General features: G+C 35.8%; 2 protein-coding genes across 3 annotated transcripts; one reads left to right on the top strand and one right to left on the bottom strand.

Annotated features, from left to right (window-relative positions):
- Positions 1-228: 228 nt before the first annotated feature.
- Positions 229-2,854, bottom strand: LOC145620370 (large ribosomal subunit protein mL102 (rPPR5)-like). The gene has a single exon (XM_081675040.1). The coding sequence runs from the start codon at positions 2,721-2,723 to the stop codon at positions 423-425; it is 2,301 nt and encodes a 766-aa protein (XP_081531166.1). The 5' UTR covers positions 2,724-2,854; the 3' UTR covers positions 229-422.
- Positions 2,855-4,186: 1,332 nt separating this feature from the next.
- On the top strand, positions 4,187-17,888 carry LOC145620642 (polyadenylate-binding protein-interacting protein 3-like). Of its 2 annotated transcripts, none has more exons than XM_081675343.1 (15): positions 4,187-4,321; positions 5,915-6,077; positions 6,147-6,308; positions 6,427-6,563; positions 6,731-6,921; positions 7,103-7,280; positions 7,363-7,605; positions 10,736-10,845; positions 10,993-11,047; positions 11,172-11,214; positions 14,007-14,320; positions 14,545-14,691; positions 16,951-17,049; positions 17,161-17,211; positions 17,382-17,888. In XM_081675343.1, exons 2-15 carry the CDS (start codon positions 5,939-5,941, stop codon positions 17,409-17,411), a joined length of 1,899 nt encoding a protein of 632 aa, XP_081531469.1. In that variant the 5' UTR covers positions 4,187-4,321; positions 5,915-5,938; the 3' UTR covers positions 17,412-17,888. The 2 variants fall into 2 exon arrangements, with proteins under 2 accessions (XP_081531469.1, XP_081531468.1); XM_081675342.1 differs by having other exon boundaries at positions 17,149-17,211.
- The last annotated feature ends 214 nt before the right edge of the window (positions 17,889-18,102 follow it).

Genomic DNA, 18,102 nt, shown 5'->3' with positions numbered 1-18,102 from the left:
TTATTTCACCCTAATGGATACAGAAGTATAGCTCAGAGTCTAGAATCTACTTTTTTTAAAAAAATTACAACCATAACCTTTGAACTAAAATGTTACTGCTCTTTGTTACCAACCTGCTCGGCTAAACGATGGGAACCTATAGCCCTGGTAACAGATAAAGCTGTTGGCATAGCAATAGGAATTCCACCAATGAGAAGCAACAATTTTTAAACAATCAAGCACCAAGAATAACAGCAAAATAAGATCCTGAATTCAATTTCCAAATTTCAATAATTGTCTACAAGAACAACAAAACTGATAAGTATAATATACATAACAGGTTTCCTACAGTATTATTTCACCCTGATAATGAAGAGGGAGATCAAAATCCAGCTTTAAATCTACCAACCAGAAAAAAGAAAGTGTATAAAAAATTAGAAAAATTAAGATGCTACTAACTTTTGCTTCTTTCCTTTCTTAGTACTATCACCCATGTCACCATTCAGCATTCTTGATAAAACATCACCTTGCTTCGAGTTTCCCTCCTCATTCAGGGTTTTGATTAGACTCTCGTAGCTGCTCTTATCAGTCACACCGCCCTTTAGTGATATTTTGCACAATATTGAGTATGCGTTTAGAGTCTTACCAGCACCTATAAGGGCATCTAGCACCTTGTCATAGCTCGAAAAGTCCAATGTAAAATCTCTCTCCAAAGCAAGATCTAGAAGTTTCAGAGCAGCTATTGTCTTTCCCTTATCACTCAGAACTGATAAAAGATTATCGATATCTGGTGCACAACCAATGTGCATCAATAGCTCAATTCTTCCAAGAGCCTCCTCAACATGACCTCTCATGAACAGAGCCTCTAAAATCTTTGCAGATAAGTCCATGTTATCCGTCACCCCCTTCTCCAACATCATCTTCATAACACGGCTAGCTGTTTGCACCCTTTCATCATTGAAAAGACCCTCCATGACTGCTCTGAACACAGCTGAGTCAGGCAAGTGGTCATTCTTAATCATACTATCAAGAACTGTTTTGGCATCAGCTGGTTCGCCTTTCTCCAAGAAACTATGGATAAGTAACTTGTAGGCATCTGCTTTTGATGGGACCCCTCTCCTGATCATGATATTCAGCAATTCAAATGCAGCTTCAGGATTCTTCTCTTTAGAATGCCCACGAATCAAATTATTGAAAGCTTTAGGATCCTGGACACCCTTTTTCATCAGCTGTCTGAAAAGGGTTTCTGCTCTTTTAGTGTCACCATTGTTGCATAGATATTCAATAATTGCATTATAAGAAGCTGGCTCCATATCCAAGGTACTTTGTGGCCTCAGTACTATATCTTTCTCAATAAGCTTGTCTAGTAATTTCACTGCCTGATCATATGCCTTAGCCTTACATGAGTTTTCAATCAAGATCCCATAATGTCCAGCCTCAGTCGGAATGCTCATTCTAATCATTGCTTTAAGCACATCCACAGCAGCATCCAGGTTACCTGACTCGCACTGGCAGTTCAGCAACTTTAAGAAGATCGAATTATCCTTGGGAGCAGCATGTCTCTCTACCATCTCCTTCAAGATTATCTGAGCTTCAGACGTTTTCTTAGCATCACAAAGCCCAGGCAAAAGCGTCGAATATGTGACAGAATTTGGGCTGATACCAAAATCCTTCATCTCCTGAAACATTCTAAGTGCATCATCTACCTTTCCCATGGCAACATAACCTTTAATCATAGTAGTATAGCTTATAACAGTAGGTGCTATATTCTTACCCTTCATCTCCACGAAAAACTTCTCCGCTTCTTCTATATTCTTCATCCGATAAAACCCATTAATCATCGTATTATACGTGACCACATCAGGCATAATCCCTCTATTCCTCATATCCTCGTAAAACCTATTCGCAGTCTCAGCCTTTTGACACAAAAAGAAACCCCACAACAAGATATTAAATGTATGCTTAGTAGGTGCAATCCCCTCCTCCAACATCTTATTATAGTACCGTTTCGCCATCATATACCTCCCTCGCCGCAATATCACCTTAAACAAAGCATCATATGATTTCCCAGTCCTCTCCACACCCAACTCCTTCATCTGCTGAAATATCTTGACAGACTCTTGAACAATCTCATTCTTACCATAACTCTCAATCAACACAACAAACATATCTTCATCAAATTGAACACCCTTTTTGGGCATATCCATTAGGATTTCCCGGGCATGATTGAGCTTCAATGATCGGCCTAATCTCTCAATAATCTTCATATGGGTCTCCCTATCATGTTTAAATAAACCCGATCGTTCGACCCACCGGAAGAACTGGAGCGCGTGCTCCGTCTTCCGGGAACTATCCAACACATTCAATACAAGAAATTGATCAAATTGAGGCACTAAATTACGAATTGAATTCTGTAAACGAGTTGTCCAAGCTCTATTAGCCATCATTCTAGCAATAATATCCTCAGTTTTTTCTGGGTTTCGATTCTTACCTCTTGGAGTCCTCTGTTTTTGCTCTGTTCCACCTTCAACCAAAGTAGCACCTTCAGATTTTGCACTTTCATTGCTTGTTTCTTGGATTGGATCAGTGGAGGAGAGAGATTCAGGTAATGGGTCATCAACAGAAGTAGTAGAACAAAATTGTTTGATGAGATTTGAAGGGGATTTACTCGAGATTCCATAAAACCCAGGATAAACCCTAGGTGGTTGAAAATTTTGCATTTTTGAGAGAGAAAGTTTCGCCATTTTCAGAGTAGCTTAGAGGAATCAATGGAAAAGGGGGTTATATGAGTGATGAACTATCACTATGCCACTATGATGGTGTTGAAGAAATTACAGTGATTAAGCCATTTTCTTTTTTTTTTTTTTTGACGGGATTAAGCCATTTTCACAGTTTATTTGCATTTTGCAAGGCTTTAGGCGGAGGTCAAATGTTTGATTTTTCACAAATTTTTGTATGCGGCCGTATGGTGTTTTTGGTTATGTCAGGGTTACTCATAATTGTTAGTCACTTACTTGTATTACGAGGTTACTTTTATGGGTGTTATTGGTTTTGGTCAGAGGATACTTGTATGGTGTTAGTTGTTTCACTTGTTTGGTATGGGGTTTTGGTTTGGAGTTACTCAGAAAACAATTAACACCTACAAGTAACTCATACAAGTAACCCCACAATACAAGTAACATCCTACAACTCTACAAGTAACCTTGCCGCACCATGTGGCTTGCCACACTGAAAAAGCTTTGTTGATTTTTAGTTTAGGCTTTCTCTTACTAACCCGTTTTAGAGGAATCAGTTTTAACTTTTAACGTTCTGTTATACAAAAATAATCCGTCTTTCTTTTTTTTTTTTTTTTTTTTTTGAAAATTCTCTTTGGTAAATTGGTGTGTCCATGGTAGATTGGTGGTAGAGGTGGGCAGAGTGTCGTGTTGAGCCACTGCGGGCCGTGCCTCATCGTGCTTGGTGGTGGCTCGTGTTGTGCTTACATTATGGCGTGGTGTTGCATGCCGTGCCGAACCACCATTATTTGTCACACTCCAGCCCACGTGCCGAACTGGGTACCGGACCGCCCATAATATTTTAATTTTTTTTGAACAACTTATAAAATGGATATACTATTTAATTAATTTTATTAAAATATGTTATGTTTTTTTATTATTGTATTATTATTGTTCTTTTTATTGTTATAGTTCTTTATTGTTACTTATGTTAATTTTTATGGCCGTGCCGTGCTGGCGGGCCAAACTACCCTGCCGCCCGCGGGTTTGTACTGTGTTCGTGTCGGATTTTCGAAATCGTGTTCACAACACGACGTACTCCTCGGTCACCGTGCCGTGCGGCTGATGGGCTCGTACTGGGCCCGGGCCCTACCCAGCTCTAATTGGTGGTGATGGCTTGTTGTCGTGATAGAAGAAAGAGGGGGTTAAAGGTCTATTCTGTTCATCATAATTTCAATTCAATTCATAATTTTTAAAAAGAAATACTCGGTACATGTCAACCAAAAAAATAGAGGTACGAGTAGTATATTTAATTTTTTTTTGGTATTAATTAAAAAATAATGATCAAGTTGTAAATATCAATCCTAATGTAGTACAAATCCAATTTTTTTTGGAATAAAATTTATACGAGGATGAATAATGACGGTCGATATGATAAGATCTAACGATTGAGATTATATGCGTGTCATTAATCCTTGTTCCTATGTTTTCATTTATTTTCCAATTTCAAGCATTTCACTTTTACGCACCTCTCTCTTTCTCTCTCCTCCCTCCATTGAAGCGTACTTCGAGTTTTCCATTGAAGCCGCTTCTAAGCTTTTTTATCCTCCATTGAAGCTGCTTCTGAGGTAAGCTTATTATTTTTGCAATTAATCGAATATTAATCGCTCAATCTAGGGTTTGATTTCACACTATATATCATTAATTTAATTTTCAGTATAGTTAATTTAGGGTTCTTATTAGGTTGATTATTGAACTACTGATTATATATTCTGAAGTTGTGGAAGCTTAAAACGTGCGATTTCGTTGCAAGAATTTTGTTGTATGCAATTTATGTTTAGCGAGATGAATTTTGTGTGATGTTTGTGAGCCTAATCAAGCCGATCTATAATATTTTGGGGCTATTTAAGCATGAGTCGAGCTTGAGTTGGAATAGTAATAGTATGATTAATAAACTAATTAAGTGATCTAGTATTTTATTTGATTTGTTTTTGCCAAGTAAGTAGCACTATGTGTTTAGATTTCGAAGAACGGTCGTTGGTTTGATCAGCATTATTGTTTGATTGTTATTTGGTGGCTGTTAAACCGGTTTCGTGCTATACGGGTGATTCTTGAAATGGAGCATTATGTTGGTTAAATTGAGGATACAAGTGTAAATTTAGGCCATACAAATGGTATTCGAATTGTGTACCATTTCTTTATTTTTGATTTGTTGAAGTTTGAAATTTTCTTTTTGCCTCTGTTGATCAGATCATAGCTTAAGAATTTTGTAAAGAATGTGAGAATTGTGCTGATTTATTAATTTGAAGGGTAAATTTCATGTTAGTTTGACTCTCATGGAAGTGAATATATAAATGAATATTGCCAAATCTAGAACTTACAGAATCTCGCTATTCTATGCATAAAATTCCAGTCTTAACTTGATATTCGTCTTGATTTTTTCAGATAATTCTGTACATCTTATTAACTATGCATTATGAAATTGGTTGAATATGGTATAATAACGAATTGACAATATCTTTGTACTATAAAGCTTAGAACTTGATTTAGTAGAAGTCTTGGACTGGCATTTGGTTGAAAGGTTTAGTAAGGAGCAAAAAATAGAAAAGAAAGAAGGTAAAACCTTGTATTGATGTGGGAATAAATTAGAAAGGGTTAATTTAATTTTCCCCCCTTCCTTATTTGTTACTAAGTATCATACTTTTGACTTTAGGTGATCGGATTTTTCCCCTTTGATGTGATTCATCTATATTTAGTCGATGATTGTTTTTGTCTATCATCATTTCAGGTCATCAGGGTGAGATTTTAATTTTAAATTTTATTATTTTTATAATTAACTTTAGGACTTATCTTTTAAAAGCTCAGAAAATATAATTTATAGACCAATACCCTCAAAATCTCTAACCTAAAGGCTTTGATGTGATTAATGTGCTCTTGCTGGGTATCCAGCAGCAGGATTCTCTTTGAATAGTGGTTTGGTTTGTGATCATCTTGCTTTACTACAAACAAGTGGATGATACATTTGTGTAATTGATGCTTTTCTGCTGTAAATATTAGTTTGAGTGTCATACTTGAAGTCTGTAAACAAAGTGGTAGGATGCAATCTACTTCCCTTTGTGTCCTTAGATGAACGTGATTTTCAGGTGCATGTAGCTGGTCTTGTGTGATATGATGATTCACAGTGTATTTGCTGCTTCTTACCCTTATTTTTTTGTCATCAGGGAGGTTGTGTCAGTCTGCTTAGCATGAACCTGCAGCAAGCTGCACAGCCAAGAACTTCTGCAAATGGTTTTAATCGCCGCAGAGTTGAAAAGGAGAACAGCAATAGGATGGATATAAAATCACAGCCTGGAAAATCAAATCCCGATAGAGTGACAAGTGCAGGTGAAGTTCTCTAATATTAGTGCACCACTAATTTGTCATTTGCAACTTAATAATTTTATTTTGATGCAGGTATAACAAGTGGCAACCTAAGTGTAGGGTCTGAGAGTCCTTCGCGGGATCGGCTTGTGTATTTGACAACTTGTCTAATTGGACATCATGTAGAAGTCCAGGTTAAAAATGGATCGGTATACTCTGGAATATTCCATGCAACAAGTGCGGATAAAGATTTTGGTTAGTCTCCTAGATGTGAATCATTAGTATTTCATGCCTTTCTGCTGTCATACAGCACTACAAAATTGACTGTTGTGGCAGCATTGCCTCGTGACATTTCCTTTTGGTTCACTCTCAGGGGCTGTCTTGAAAATGGCTCGATTGATAAAGGATGTCTCTCTTAGGGCACAGAAGGTTACTTCTGATTCAGCTGTCAAGGCTCCGTCAAAAACTCTTATAATACCAGCTCATGAACTTGTGCAAATCGTGGCTAAGGTCTTCGTCCGCACTCTTCATTTTATGGATTTTAAATATACAGGGAATGCATGATTGAATTCTAGTTCTGTTTTTGTTACATTTTTTAATGATTCCATTCCTGTCAAATATGCTGCCTTGTGGAACTAAAATTTATAGTTCTCTCAACTGACATGATTTCCTGGCAGGATGTGCCTGTTACAAGGGATGGATTGTCTAATGAGCTCCGAGGTGAAAGTAGGCAGGATATAATGTTGGACTCCTACATATCTCATTCTCGTCATGTTGAGGGGGGGCGAGAGCTCGAGCCCTGGATGCCTGATAAAGATGATCCGCTGTGCCCTGAATTGGACAATGTTTTTGATTCCTCTTGGACTGGGTTGTTATAGTAACTATATCTTCAAATATTCTTTTTTTCTAAATTTTTTGGCGTACTTCCTACATTGCACTTTCTAATTTTTAAAAACTTATAAAGTGTTGGTATTTTTTTTTATTTTAACTTGCTCATTTATTTATTTATTTTAGTTTCTGACATAAGATTTTTTATCTTCACTCAATAGGAGCTGGGACCAGTTCAAGGTTAATGAGAAACTGTTTGGTGTAAAAAGCACATTCAACGAGGAACTGTATACCACAAAACTTGAGAAGGGTCCTCGAACAAGGGAATTAGAGGAGGAAGCTAGGAGAATAGCTAGGGAAATTGAGGGTGAGGAAACGCATGATCTTCATTTAGCGGAGGTGAGGTTGCACTGAATAAACTATACAAGTCTTGATTTTTGGGACATTCAATCTTAGTAGTTGGACATATATTCTATTTCAGGAGCGTGGTGTAAATCCTTATGGTGGCTTAGATATTGATGAAGAGACAAAGTATTCCGCAGTTTATAGGGGTGCTGATGACAGTGGGTGTGCAGATGAGGATATATTGCTAAATTCACGTGATGCAGAGACCTTTGGAGATTCTACTGGGCCTGCTTTTGGAAGATCCTTTGCTGATGTCGCTAGTGGGAAAAGTGGAAAAGGCTTTGAAGGAGGTAGAGTGCCTTCTCGATCTACAGTGAAGGTAAATATATATTTTTAAATTAGTTTATCTACTACTTGTGATTGAGCATGATTTATTTAAAAATCCTTTCAAATGTCTACATATCAAATAACCTGTGTAATATAATTAATCGATTACAGTGAAATAGGGAATCTGACTTGAGAAAGAAAGGAGTACTGTGGAACATAGCTTTTAGGATCTTGAAAAGCACTTACCCTTTTAATTTTCTAAATGCAATACTTTAGAGTTTTAGGTGGCTGAGTAGAATTTGTTAAGATATTGGGGGTGTTTGGAAACCAGCTTTTCAGCTGGCTTTTGGCTTCTTCAAGTTGGTCAAACAGCCAAAAAACATGTTTGGTTAGTGGCTTTTTTAACTAGCTGAAAAGCTGGCTTTTAAGCCAAAAGCCAAAAGCTAGTTGGAGCAGCTTTTGGCTTATGGATTTTGGCTTGTTGACATAATTAACTTTTGATTAATAATAGTTAATAATTAATAATTGATAATTAATAATTGATAATTAATAATTAATAAATTGATAATTAATAATTAATAATTAATAATTAATAATTAATTAATAATAGTAATTAATAATTAATAATTAATAATAATTAGTAATTAGTAATTAATAATTAGTAATAAGTAATTAGTAATTAGTAATTAGTAATTAGTAATTAGTAATTAGTAATTAGTAATTATTAATTAGTAATTAATAATTAATAATTAGTAATTAGTAATTAGTAATTAATAATTAATAATTAATATTTTTTTGAAACATAAATTATTAGTATTTTATAATTAGTTATTAATAATTACTATTTAATAATTAATAATTAATTATTATCATTGAATAATTAGTTTTTAATAATTAGTATTAAAATGGAGTAATATACAATTATTAGTAATTTCTAACCAATAATTAATTAATTTAAATTATAATTAATTATTATTAAATTATTGTAACCTTATTGTAAATAATTAATAATTAATTTACAATTATAATTACCAATAATTTATTATTTTAATTAATATTAAAGTACTATATTAGTTCATTAGTGTTAATATAGTTTAACAACAGCTAGCACCCAACGGCCAATTTACCAAACACTACAACTCTAGTCAAAGAGCCAACTCAAAAGCCAATCTAAACAACCAGTCAAACCAGCCAACTAAAACAGCCAACAGCCAACAGCCAATTGCCAAACAGGGCCATTATGTATGTGGGGTAGTTCAGGAATAAAAGATTATTGAAAAAAGAGGTAATAAGGCAATAGTTTATTGAAAAGTAAGAGATAAGGGAAGAGAGAAAGTATTATTGAGGCTGGAGTGGCAAATATGAGAGGAGAGATGTAATAAAATACTGTAGATTATTCCCATTATATGAATTGTTGCATAAAAAAATTGGCCGATTATAGGAAATGTTGCATTTAAAGAAAATAGAGGGAATAGTTGTTCTTCATCAACGGTTATTCACTTTAAGGCTTTGTGCGTTCATCTATGGATTCGTTTAGAAATATGTAGATAGAAAAAAAAAAGTGATATTATGTAGTCCTTTGCCTTGCATATTTTGGTGCAATTTCAAGCTACCTTGTTATTGTTGATATGTTTATTACTTCCCCTAGTATTTTAGTTGACATGGCTTGACTTTTGACACTATTCACAAATAGCTAATAAAACATAATCATGTGGTAACTCTTGTTAGAACTGTCTCAAAATATATTTTCATGATACCAACTTTTTTATAATTTTGACTTATTAATCATTGCAGCAGTGCATTGGCAAATGTGAAAAAGAGTTGAATCCACACAAAAAAAAAAAAAGGAAAATGGAAGAAGTATATTCCAGAGATCTATGTAGCTGAGTTACTGTGACAAATTGACAATAGTTAATCAGAAAATTTTACCTACAAACTGCTACCTTACCCCTTGACATGTATTGTTTGGGGATGAGATTTGATTTTGTAGGTTTTACAAATTATAACTGATTGGCCAAAAGGAAAAAAAAAAAAAAAAAAAAAGGTAGCTGTATGGTATTAACATGAAGCCATTTATTCTGTAGTGCACCATTAAAATTGTGTTAAAACTTGCAAGTTGCAAGTTCTCAACTCCCTAAGTTTCTTGCATTATGCTACTCGTATGCACCAGATAGCAGTGAAGATTCGTCGTAAAGAGTTTTCTCTTACTGTAAATGATTTTAACTTCATTTTGTAGAATAAGTGCTGATTTTGTGAACCCAGAATTGAAACCTACCAAGCAATAATGATAAAGAAGAAATTTAATTTTTTGAACAAATATAGGAAATCTTTTGGTCCACTTTATAGTATATCCATGTAGGCATAAAAGTCTAACAGAGTAACTATGAAAAGGATGTTATGCTACCCATTGTGTCTCAGAGGCTTGTATACTGTGAGGATCTTGTGCAGCTAGAGCTTCAATGGTCATTGCAGTTGTCATTTATTGTTTATTTTCCAAGGCCTCTTTTTAATAGTGTATCTTGGTGCTAAGGCTGAGATTTCTCTTCTTGAGGCTGATTCCAACTTTTTTTGTCTAGGATTTGTGCTATGCTTAATAAAATTCTGGTTGAGAATTGCCTTAATTTTTCTGTTCTTTTCATTTGCTGCAGCTTGCATCATTCTGTGTATTTTGAGCTGGTCTTCTTTAACCTAATTTTCCCAGTTCCAACTTTCAATGTAGAATGCATAGTTCAATGTGTGTTATGTGCATGAAGTCCTATAGTGAGGGGCATAGGCCGCATAATTCATGGCGGATTATGTCAATTGTGGTTGTGGATGGGTGAGTTATATCTAAATGGAATGCATTTTTTTCATGTCAATGGCATATATATATACATATATATGTATATAAATATATATACATATACATATATATGTATATAAATATATATACATATATATGTATATAAATATATATATATATGTGTGTGTGTGTGTGTGTCAGTGTGTGTGTGTGTTGTGCGCGCAACTCATTGCTTTTTTTTTTCTCCTGTTTGTGTGAGATTAGTTGCTCAAAGTTAGGTTTACGTTTGGTCCTTTACCTTAGGGAAATATCTATGAGTATCATCTCTTCTTTCAGCATTAGTATGTTTTTCTTGGGAACTGATGTTTTTGAGGGGTCAATATTGCTGTGGTGTATGCAGGAGGATGTACACCCAACCCAGTTTAATGCTAACCAAGATTTCCATTGCTCTGGCTCTTTGGCGTCTGATCATAGTTCAAATGCTATTGATACATTTGAAGATGACAACAGGTCTTCTTTCTCCTGTTAAATAATGTTATTGAGTTGGGAATTTGCTTAAGTTAGCACTGTATTGTATGGCTTAATCTAGTATGTGTTAGTACTGATATTTCATTTTCTCCTTTCTGAAATCTTTTGTGCATTATGATCTTACTTTAGGGTGCAAGGAAATTATGTCGATGACCAAGGCGGAAAAATATTATTTAAGGAGACTGTAAGAGCACATATGATGAGTTTTCTTGACTGTTGTATTCTTTAGTTGTTGCATCGAAATCAAACTTGTATCGTAACATTTTTCTTGTTTATGTTCTTATTTGTTTTTGATTTCCATCACGCAGTTAAGTGAGGATGTTCACACCGGAAAAGTTGATGGTGAATCAGGTACATGTCTCATTTTGGCTGATGCTTGTGCTTTGTCTTGCTCAAGAAATTACAGGCCTTGCCTTTTAAGCATCATTTTCCTTGTGATGGATGGGGCTGTGAAACTTTTTGGGGAGGGAGTGGTAAAGGGAAGAAAGAACAAAAACTGTGATGTATTAGTGCTGTGATATTAGGATCTGAAACTAAACTCTTCATGTACATTATTGCATTATTATTAACTTATGCTAAATTGTATTGAAATTGAAAATTCTTGTGGAAACCTGTGTGTGTTGACTTTTATCTTCTCTTGATTTGATATCTATGATACATAGGTATGGTGCTCACAACTTAGTTCTCTGGAAAAAGGAGTAGATTATAATATTTGTCAATGTGATTGGCTGATCGCCAGGCGTAATGGTTTCCCTTATTTTAATTAAGGATATGCTGTAGGAATCTGGCCTTAGCCTCCCCACCCCTCTCTTTATATTTACTTTTATATGTGGAATCGTATATTGCAGTTCTAAGTCTTGCATGTAAAGTTTTTTCATCTTTTTATATGTGTATGTTTGTTATTCTTGGGATGCATTGTTCACTGTTGGCTGAATGGCCTAGTTTTTGTTTTGTTTTTTTTTATTTTTTTTTTTTTTTGGGTTTTAAGAGGCACATTTGGATTGTGGTCTACTTTCTGGTTTCCTGGTAGGCCTGTGGTATTGTGCAAGTAGAGGTGCATTTGAACTTTAGGAGCAGATAGACTATTTCATTTGGATTGGGGGTTTTAAATAAAAAAGATTGGCCATAATTTGCTGGGAAGATCTTCTATTTGGGTGGTTTTTCATCTTCTGTCAGAACCCCCAAACTACCATCACCGTCCAGATCAAGTCGCCGCCCCTCCCTGTCTAAGTCGCTGATGCTAGTGCGTTTTTTTCCTCCCCCTTGTTAGAGTCGCTGCCACCTTCTCCTCCCTTTTTATAGTAGTCGCCAGAAATTGAAACCCTAGAAAAGCGAATTTGAGAGAACTCATATAGTCATATCTAAAACAAAAATGGTGAAAGATGGGGGATTCAGGAGGAAAGGTGCGGTGGTGGACTGGTGGTTACGGGGTGGGTATGGGGTTACTTCGTGGTGTGGATGCGAGTTGGGTGGGTCGGCTTCTGATATTGGTGATGGTTAGATGGTGGTTATAGCGGGGTTTTGGGTAGGTTTTGGATTTTGGTGGTTGTGGGGTGGGTTGGTATGGTTATTTTGGGGGTTGGTATGGTGATTTTGGTGGTTGGTACGGTGATTTCGGTGGATTTTGATAGTTGGTACGGTGGTTTTGGTGGTTGGTACGGTGGTTGGTCTGATGGTTTTGGTGGTGACAATTGCTTGCAGTTGTTGTTGGTGGTGTACTTAGGTGGTGGTGGAGGTGGAGGTGGCAATGCTGGTGGGGTGAAGCTTCTTAGTTTATTAATTATTCCATAAGACCATAATCACATGCCCATACTTTTGCTAATTGGTTTTTTCATTTTTTTTTCTTGGGACTTGGGAAGTGTGCAAAATCCTTTGTTGCACTTAACATGTAACAGAGGTAGTATTACTCTTTCCTTTATGCCCGGCATGCATCAGCGTAATACGGGGTCTGGAAGGAGTCGGTAATAAAAGTCAGAGTTATGGATTAGGGTCTTTGGGGGCATAAAGGTAGAATTTGATGTAAATAGTAGTCTATAATATTGGTGGGAGAGTGAGATACTCCTTTTAGTGGTCATCTGAAGGAAAAGAACTGAATCAAGTAATAATTTGGAGCATCTTTGCCGATATGAAATTTTTGCATAATCAAGTGCTTTGTATATTAAATAATAAATGATTAATCACTTGAAAGTTACGGGTATTTAAAATTTTTCCAAGCATAGAGTTAGGCTATTCCAGTTAAAATGACGATTTTCTACAAATTTTTGGTGACTTTGACAAATTAAGGGGGAGTTTTGTACTAGCAATCCTAGAATGCGTTTAGTATTATTTTCAAAAGTAAATTTGAGTGCTTATGCTGAGTATGGATTGACACTTGTCCAGATATGCAAGTATTCAAGTGGTGAAATATTAAAAGAAGATGAGTGGATGCGAATGCTTATGGTGATTTTTGAGGAATTTTAATTTAACGTTGGTTAGTATGATGGTATTATGAAATGCAAGGGTTTTGATTCTTCAGAGAGAATGTCACCGAAGGGATGTATTCAATTCTATGGTGTCTTGTGTTGGTGATTGGGAGTGTGTGGAGCTTGTTGTGGTTCAAGCAATAGAATAGGAGCCCAGGGTTAACTAAAGCATTGGGGAGCCTGCCGCACCTAGGCATGCCTTTTGTGCATCTCATTGAACTATTGAAGTGAGGCACTCTTTGTAATTATTAGAAATGGTGGATAAGTAATAAGAGAGATCAAGTTAAAAGTTGGTAGGGTGTAAAAAAACCTTAATGGAAAGTGATAATATACTTCCTCCGTTTCTAAATAGTTGACACGTTCAATTTAGGCATACATATTAAGGAGAGGAGAGAGAGTGAGAGAGAATGTTAAAGCAAGTGGGGTAGCTAGTATATGCAAAGTATATTAGAACCCAAAAAGGAAATGTGTCAACTAAAAAAAAAATTTCTAAAAAGAAATACGTGTCAACTAAAAAAAAAACGGTGGCAAGTATATAATAAATGTATACCAGAGTATATTTTTATTCCTTTGTGATTTTTCTTCAAATCTGATGGTCCTTCAGCTATATTTGCCTATGGAAGATTTATAGTTTGTTTATATATGTTAGATCTGACTCATTATTGACATGCATATTTGTAGATTTACAACCATCGTGGAATGCAAAGCGAAGTGGCTCTGAGAAGACTAACGTGTCTTCATTAACAGCCACAACTTCAGGTGTCAACACAAAACCTGTAGAGAAAACCAATTCTAATGAGCTCATAGAAGAGAGCTCTGGCAAAGCACATGTGCTTACTGAACCCACAAATTCTCGAGGACGACCAGGCAGTTCTGCATCGTCTACTTCAGAGACAGGAGCTGCTACCTCAGCTCCGAGTGTTTCCGCCCTATCACCTAGCTCATCTATGGGTTCATTATCTTCTGAAAAATCAACTTTGAATCCCAATGCAAAGGTTTTTGTACATTCTTTATTTATTTATTTTTTTAAATTGATTTTCTGTAAACATTTTTTGGGTGCATGCTGTGTATCGTTTTTTTTTTTTTTTTTTTTAATGCCTGCCTAACTATGCTTTGTGTGGATCTCATTTTCTGCCTTCAAATTACCTATGCTTTACATTGGTCAAATTCATGCAATGATGCATTATTTTTGTTCATTTTTTGCTTGTTTTACTTGCAGGAATTCAAATTTAACCCCAATGCCAAATGTTATGTTCCATCACAAAGTCCTTTAAGGCCACCTTCCCCAGTTAATGATGCTTCATTCTATTTTCCACCCAACATGCCTACAGTGCCTCATATGCATGGCATGCCAGTTGGTATGGGGGTGAGTAATTGATTAAATGCTTAATGGAAAGTATCCCATGATTTTTTATTTTTTTTTTCATCTTTTACTTGTTTATGCTTCCTATCCGCTCTCATATTTTTTCACTATATTAGACGTGATCGGCTGTTTAGTGGGTAGAGGAGTTAAAATTGAACAATTGTTAAATCATATACCTTTAGAAATGAGGATGGATGGAAGGTTTTAATCATTTTTTTTATTAGGAACTTAAGCCTAAAAGAAAATGAGGTGGGTATTTTGAATAAATGCAAAATGGGTCAGTATTTTGAAATAAAGGGAGTAGTAGTGTTTTGCGAGAGTATATTTAGGTGGTATTTTCCTCTCTTAATTGCTTACGAAATGAAATACAAAGGTTGAATTTTATCCCCCCCTCCCTCTCTTTTACCATTGCATAATAATGAGGTGGAATGAATGCTATATTCTCTTTTTAAAAGATAGCTGGTGGTCCAACTTTTTGTTAGTTGTTTGGATAGTCTGCAAGTATGAAAGTCTATCAAATTTGGGAATGGTGAATAAGGAATGAGCACTTGAAGCCAAACATGATCCTCTTTGTCCATGGTATATTACAATGCGCCTCAAGTTTGACCAATAATTTATGTAAAAGTAAGGGATGTGAGAAGATAAATTCTAAGAAAGAGGTAGGAGTGGATACCATGTATATAAGGATCTAAGGAAGTGTTGCTTTAAAAAACGGCTGATTATAAGAAGTGTTGCATTTACCAAAAACAGGGGGTAAAATAATATTGTACTCCTTGGTAGGGCTGTACTTTGGTCCAAAATCGAACCGAACCTGAATGGACTGGGACCTGAATCTGTTATGTACCAGATTTCTCACACACAATTAATATTAATTAAACACAATTAAAGGGGAAAGCTTGAGTATTTGATTGATTAAGGGAATCGAATTACAGATTACAGGGGATAAGCATAACTTTAGGCTATGAATCTCACATTGACTTGAGGCCACAACTCTCACAATGAACTTCACTCTAATTTCTGGATGATTTCCCTTAACATTATACTACACTACTTATACTCGAAGCTTAGCTAATACATGTGACATTTTAATTAACCAAAATGGAAACCCACAAAGAACATGATTAAAGGAAGCTTCTTTCTTTCCTATTTTCCCTTTTAATTATCTTTGTCCTGTTCCCCTTTGTTGCTTGGTTCTGCTGCACCTTGCTGCCCCTTCTTTGCGCGCCTCGTATACACCAAAATTGGTGGCTGACTTGCGGTGTTGACCCCGTTGACCCAGTCCATAACAGAATCATTGATGTTTAAGGACCGGAGACCGGACTTGAATCAACAGGTCCGGTTCCGGTCCAGACCTGAAAAATCAGGTCCGGTCTGGGTTTGGACCTGAATAGACTTGATTATTGATTTTTTTTCGTTTTATTTTTTAAAATAAGAAAACTACTGGACCTGTTTATAAACCTGTTGTTTAGACCTGTTTGGACCTGTTATGGACCTATTATATACCTGTTTGGACCTGTTTAGACTTATTAAATAAAAAAAAAAAGTAGCTTTACCGGTTTCAGGTCTGGACCTAAAAAATTCCGGGTTTTACCCGGACCAGACCTGAAACTCGGAATCATGGATTTTTGAGGACCAGAACCGGACCTGAATTCATCGGTCTGGTCCAAACAGGTTGGTTCAGGTCGGTTTTTAGGTCCGGGCCAGTTTTTGTACACCCCTACTCGCCTCTGCCTACTGCATCTCTGGGATAGTGTAATGAGGTTGTGTATCTACTATCTAGTGAGGAAATGATTGATGTGAGACTATAAATTATTAGAAAATGAGGTGAGGCTCTATGGTATTTTTAGTAGCCCATTAGCTTAATGGTAATGTTTTTTATTGCTAGGCTACTTATATCAGTTATGACTAATGAGAATCAATGCTAGAATTTACTTAGCAGTATATTTTTATCGCAATGAGCTATTACATGAGACATGTCTTGTATAGTTGCACTTAATTTTCTGCATCCTTCAGCTTAACTATGGCCATGCATTGTATAACCTACCATAAAGTCCATAATTGACCATAACTGAAAGAAGCTAAGAAAGTATCTTCTCTGATTTTTTGGTCGAAAACAGTCTGGGAGTTTTTATCGGGGTTGTTGGATAGGTTGGGGTACTCTTACAGTAATACGTTATGTATTTCACTATTGCAGATGCAACAAGATTTACAGTTGCCTTGGTCAGAGCCCTAATTACTTTTAATTTTTGGATATTCTGACAGGTTGGGCCATCCTTTGTTGGGCCTCAGCCTATGCTTTTTAATCCTCAGGCTGCAGGGATGCAATCACCACAAGCATATTTTCCTGCAAATGGCCCTCAGGTAAGTTTTTTACTACATACCTGCTAAATAGCAATCATGCGTAAATTCCTTGTGTAGTAGACTTTGATGAATTTCTGATTTTATCCTAACCATCTGCAGTATGGACAACAGATGATTCTTGGCCATCCCAGGCAAGTCATGTACATGCCAGGCTACCCTGCGGTAAGTTAATGGCTTTTTGTGTATTCAGTAGAAGTTAAGAAAGATGTCCCCATATGTCAGTCAGTCCCATTCACTGTCTTGGCTTGTGGATGGTGATATGTTGTTCAATTTGTAGTTGGCATCAAATAAGCTCAATTGTACTTATGTAATGATGTCATATTTATCTGCAGGAAATGCAATACAAAGGACGGGAATATTAGGCACTTTGAGTCCAACTACATCTTCAATGGGCATTGCATTGTTCAGAACAAAATAACAGAATCAAGGAGAAAATTTCCGCAAATGCTTCTCATGTACCAATTCTCCAGTGGAGACCAGGTTATTGGCGGAAGATACTGTGTTTCTGGTAGTAGCACTGGTCATGCCTTGTATTACCATGTTCCATTAAACATATACCCCTCTTAGACAGCTTGTGGCTTGTGCTCAGATCACCGTCATAGTTTTCTTTTAGGATGAATTCAGTATAATCGAAGTGTTCATTTCCCCCATATTGTTCACCTTTAATCTGCATATTTAATGCTAATTTAGAAATAGATAGGTACTTCATGTTGTGTGGACTTAATAACTTTTTTACTCGAGCTATTTGCTCGACTGTGATAAAATTTATAGGACTCGTCACTCATGTTTGTCTCCTAATTGTGACAAGTTATACACGATTGGCTACACTTTTGTTCTCATTTTTTTGTTGTTGATGCAGTAGTGATTAAAGAATAGCACATGATAGCTTAGTGATCATAAATTATGGTATTTTCAATGTAGTATTTTTTTTCCCTTTTTTTTAATATTTTTTTAAAATTTCATTTTAGAACATTTTTTGATATTGAAAGAACACTAACCTGTCTGTCAAAGGTTCAATTTTATCGTTTATCTATAATCTGTGGATCAGTGACC

This window comes from Chenopodium album, chromosome 27 (genome assembly GCF_948465745.1).
Source record: "Chenopodium album chromosome 27, dcCheAlbu1.1, whole genome shotgun sequence".
NCBI lineage: Eukaryota > Viridiplantae > Streptophyta > Magnoliopsida > Caryophyllales > Amaranthaceae > Chenopodium > Chenopodium album.
This window is presented reverse-complemented; position numbering and strand designations above follow the sequence as displayed.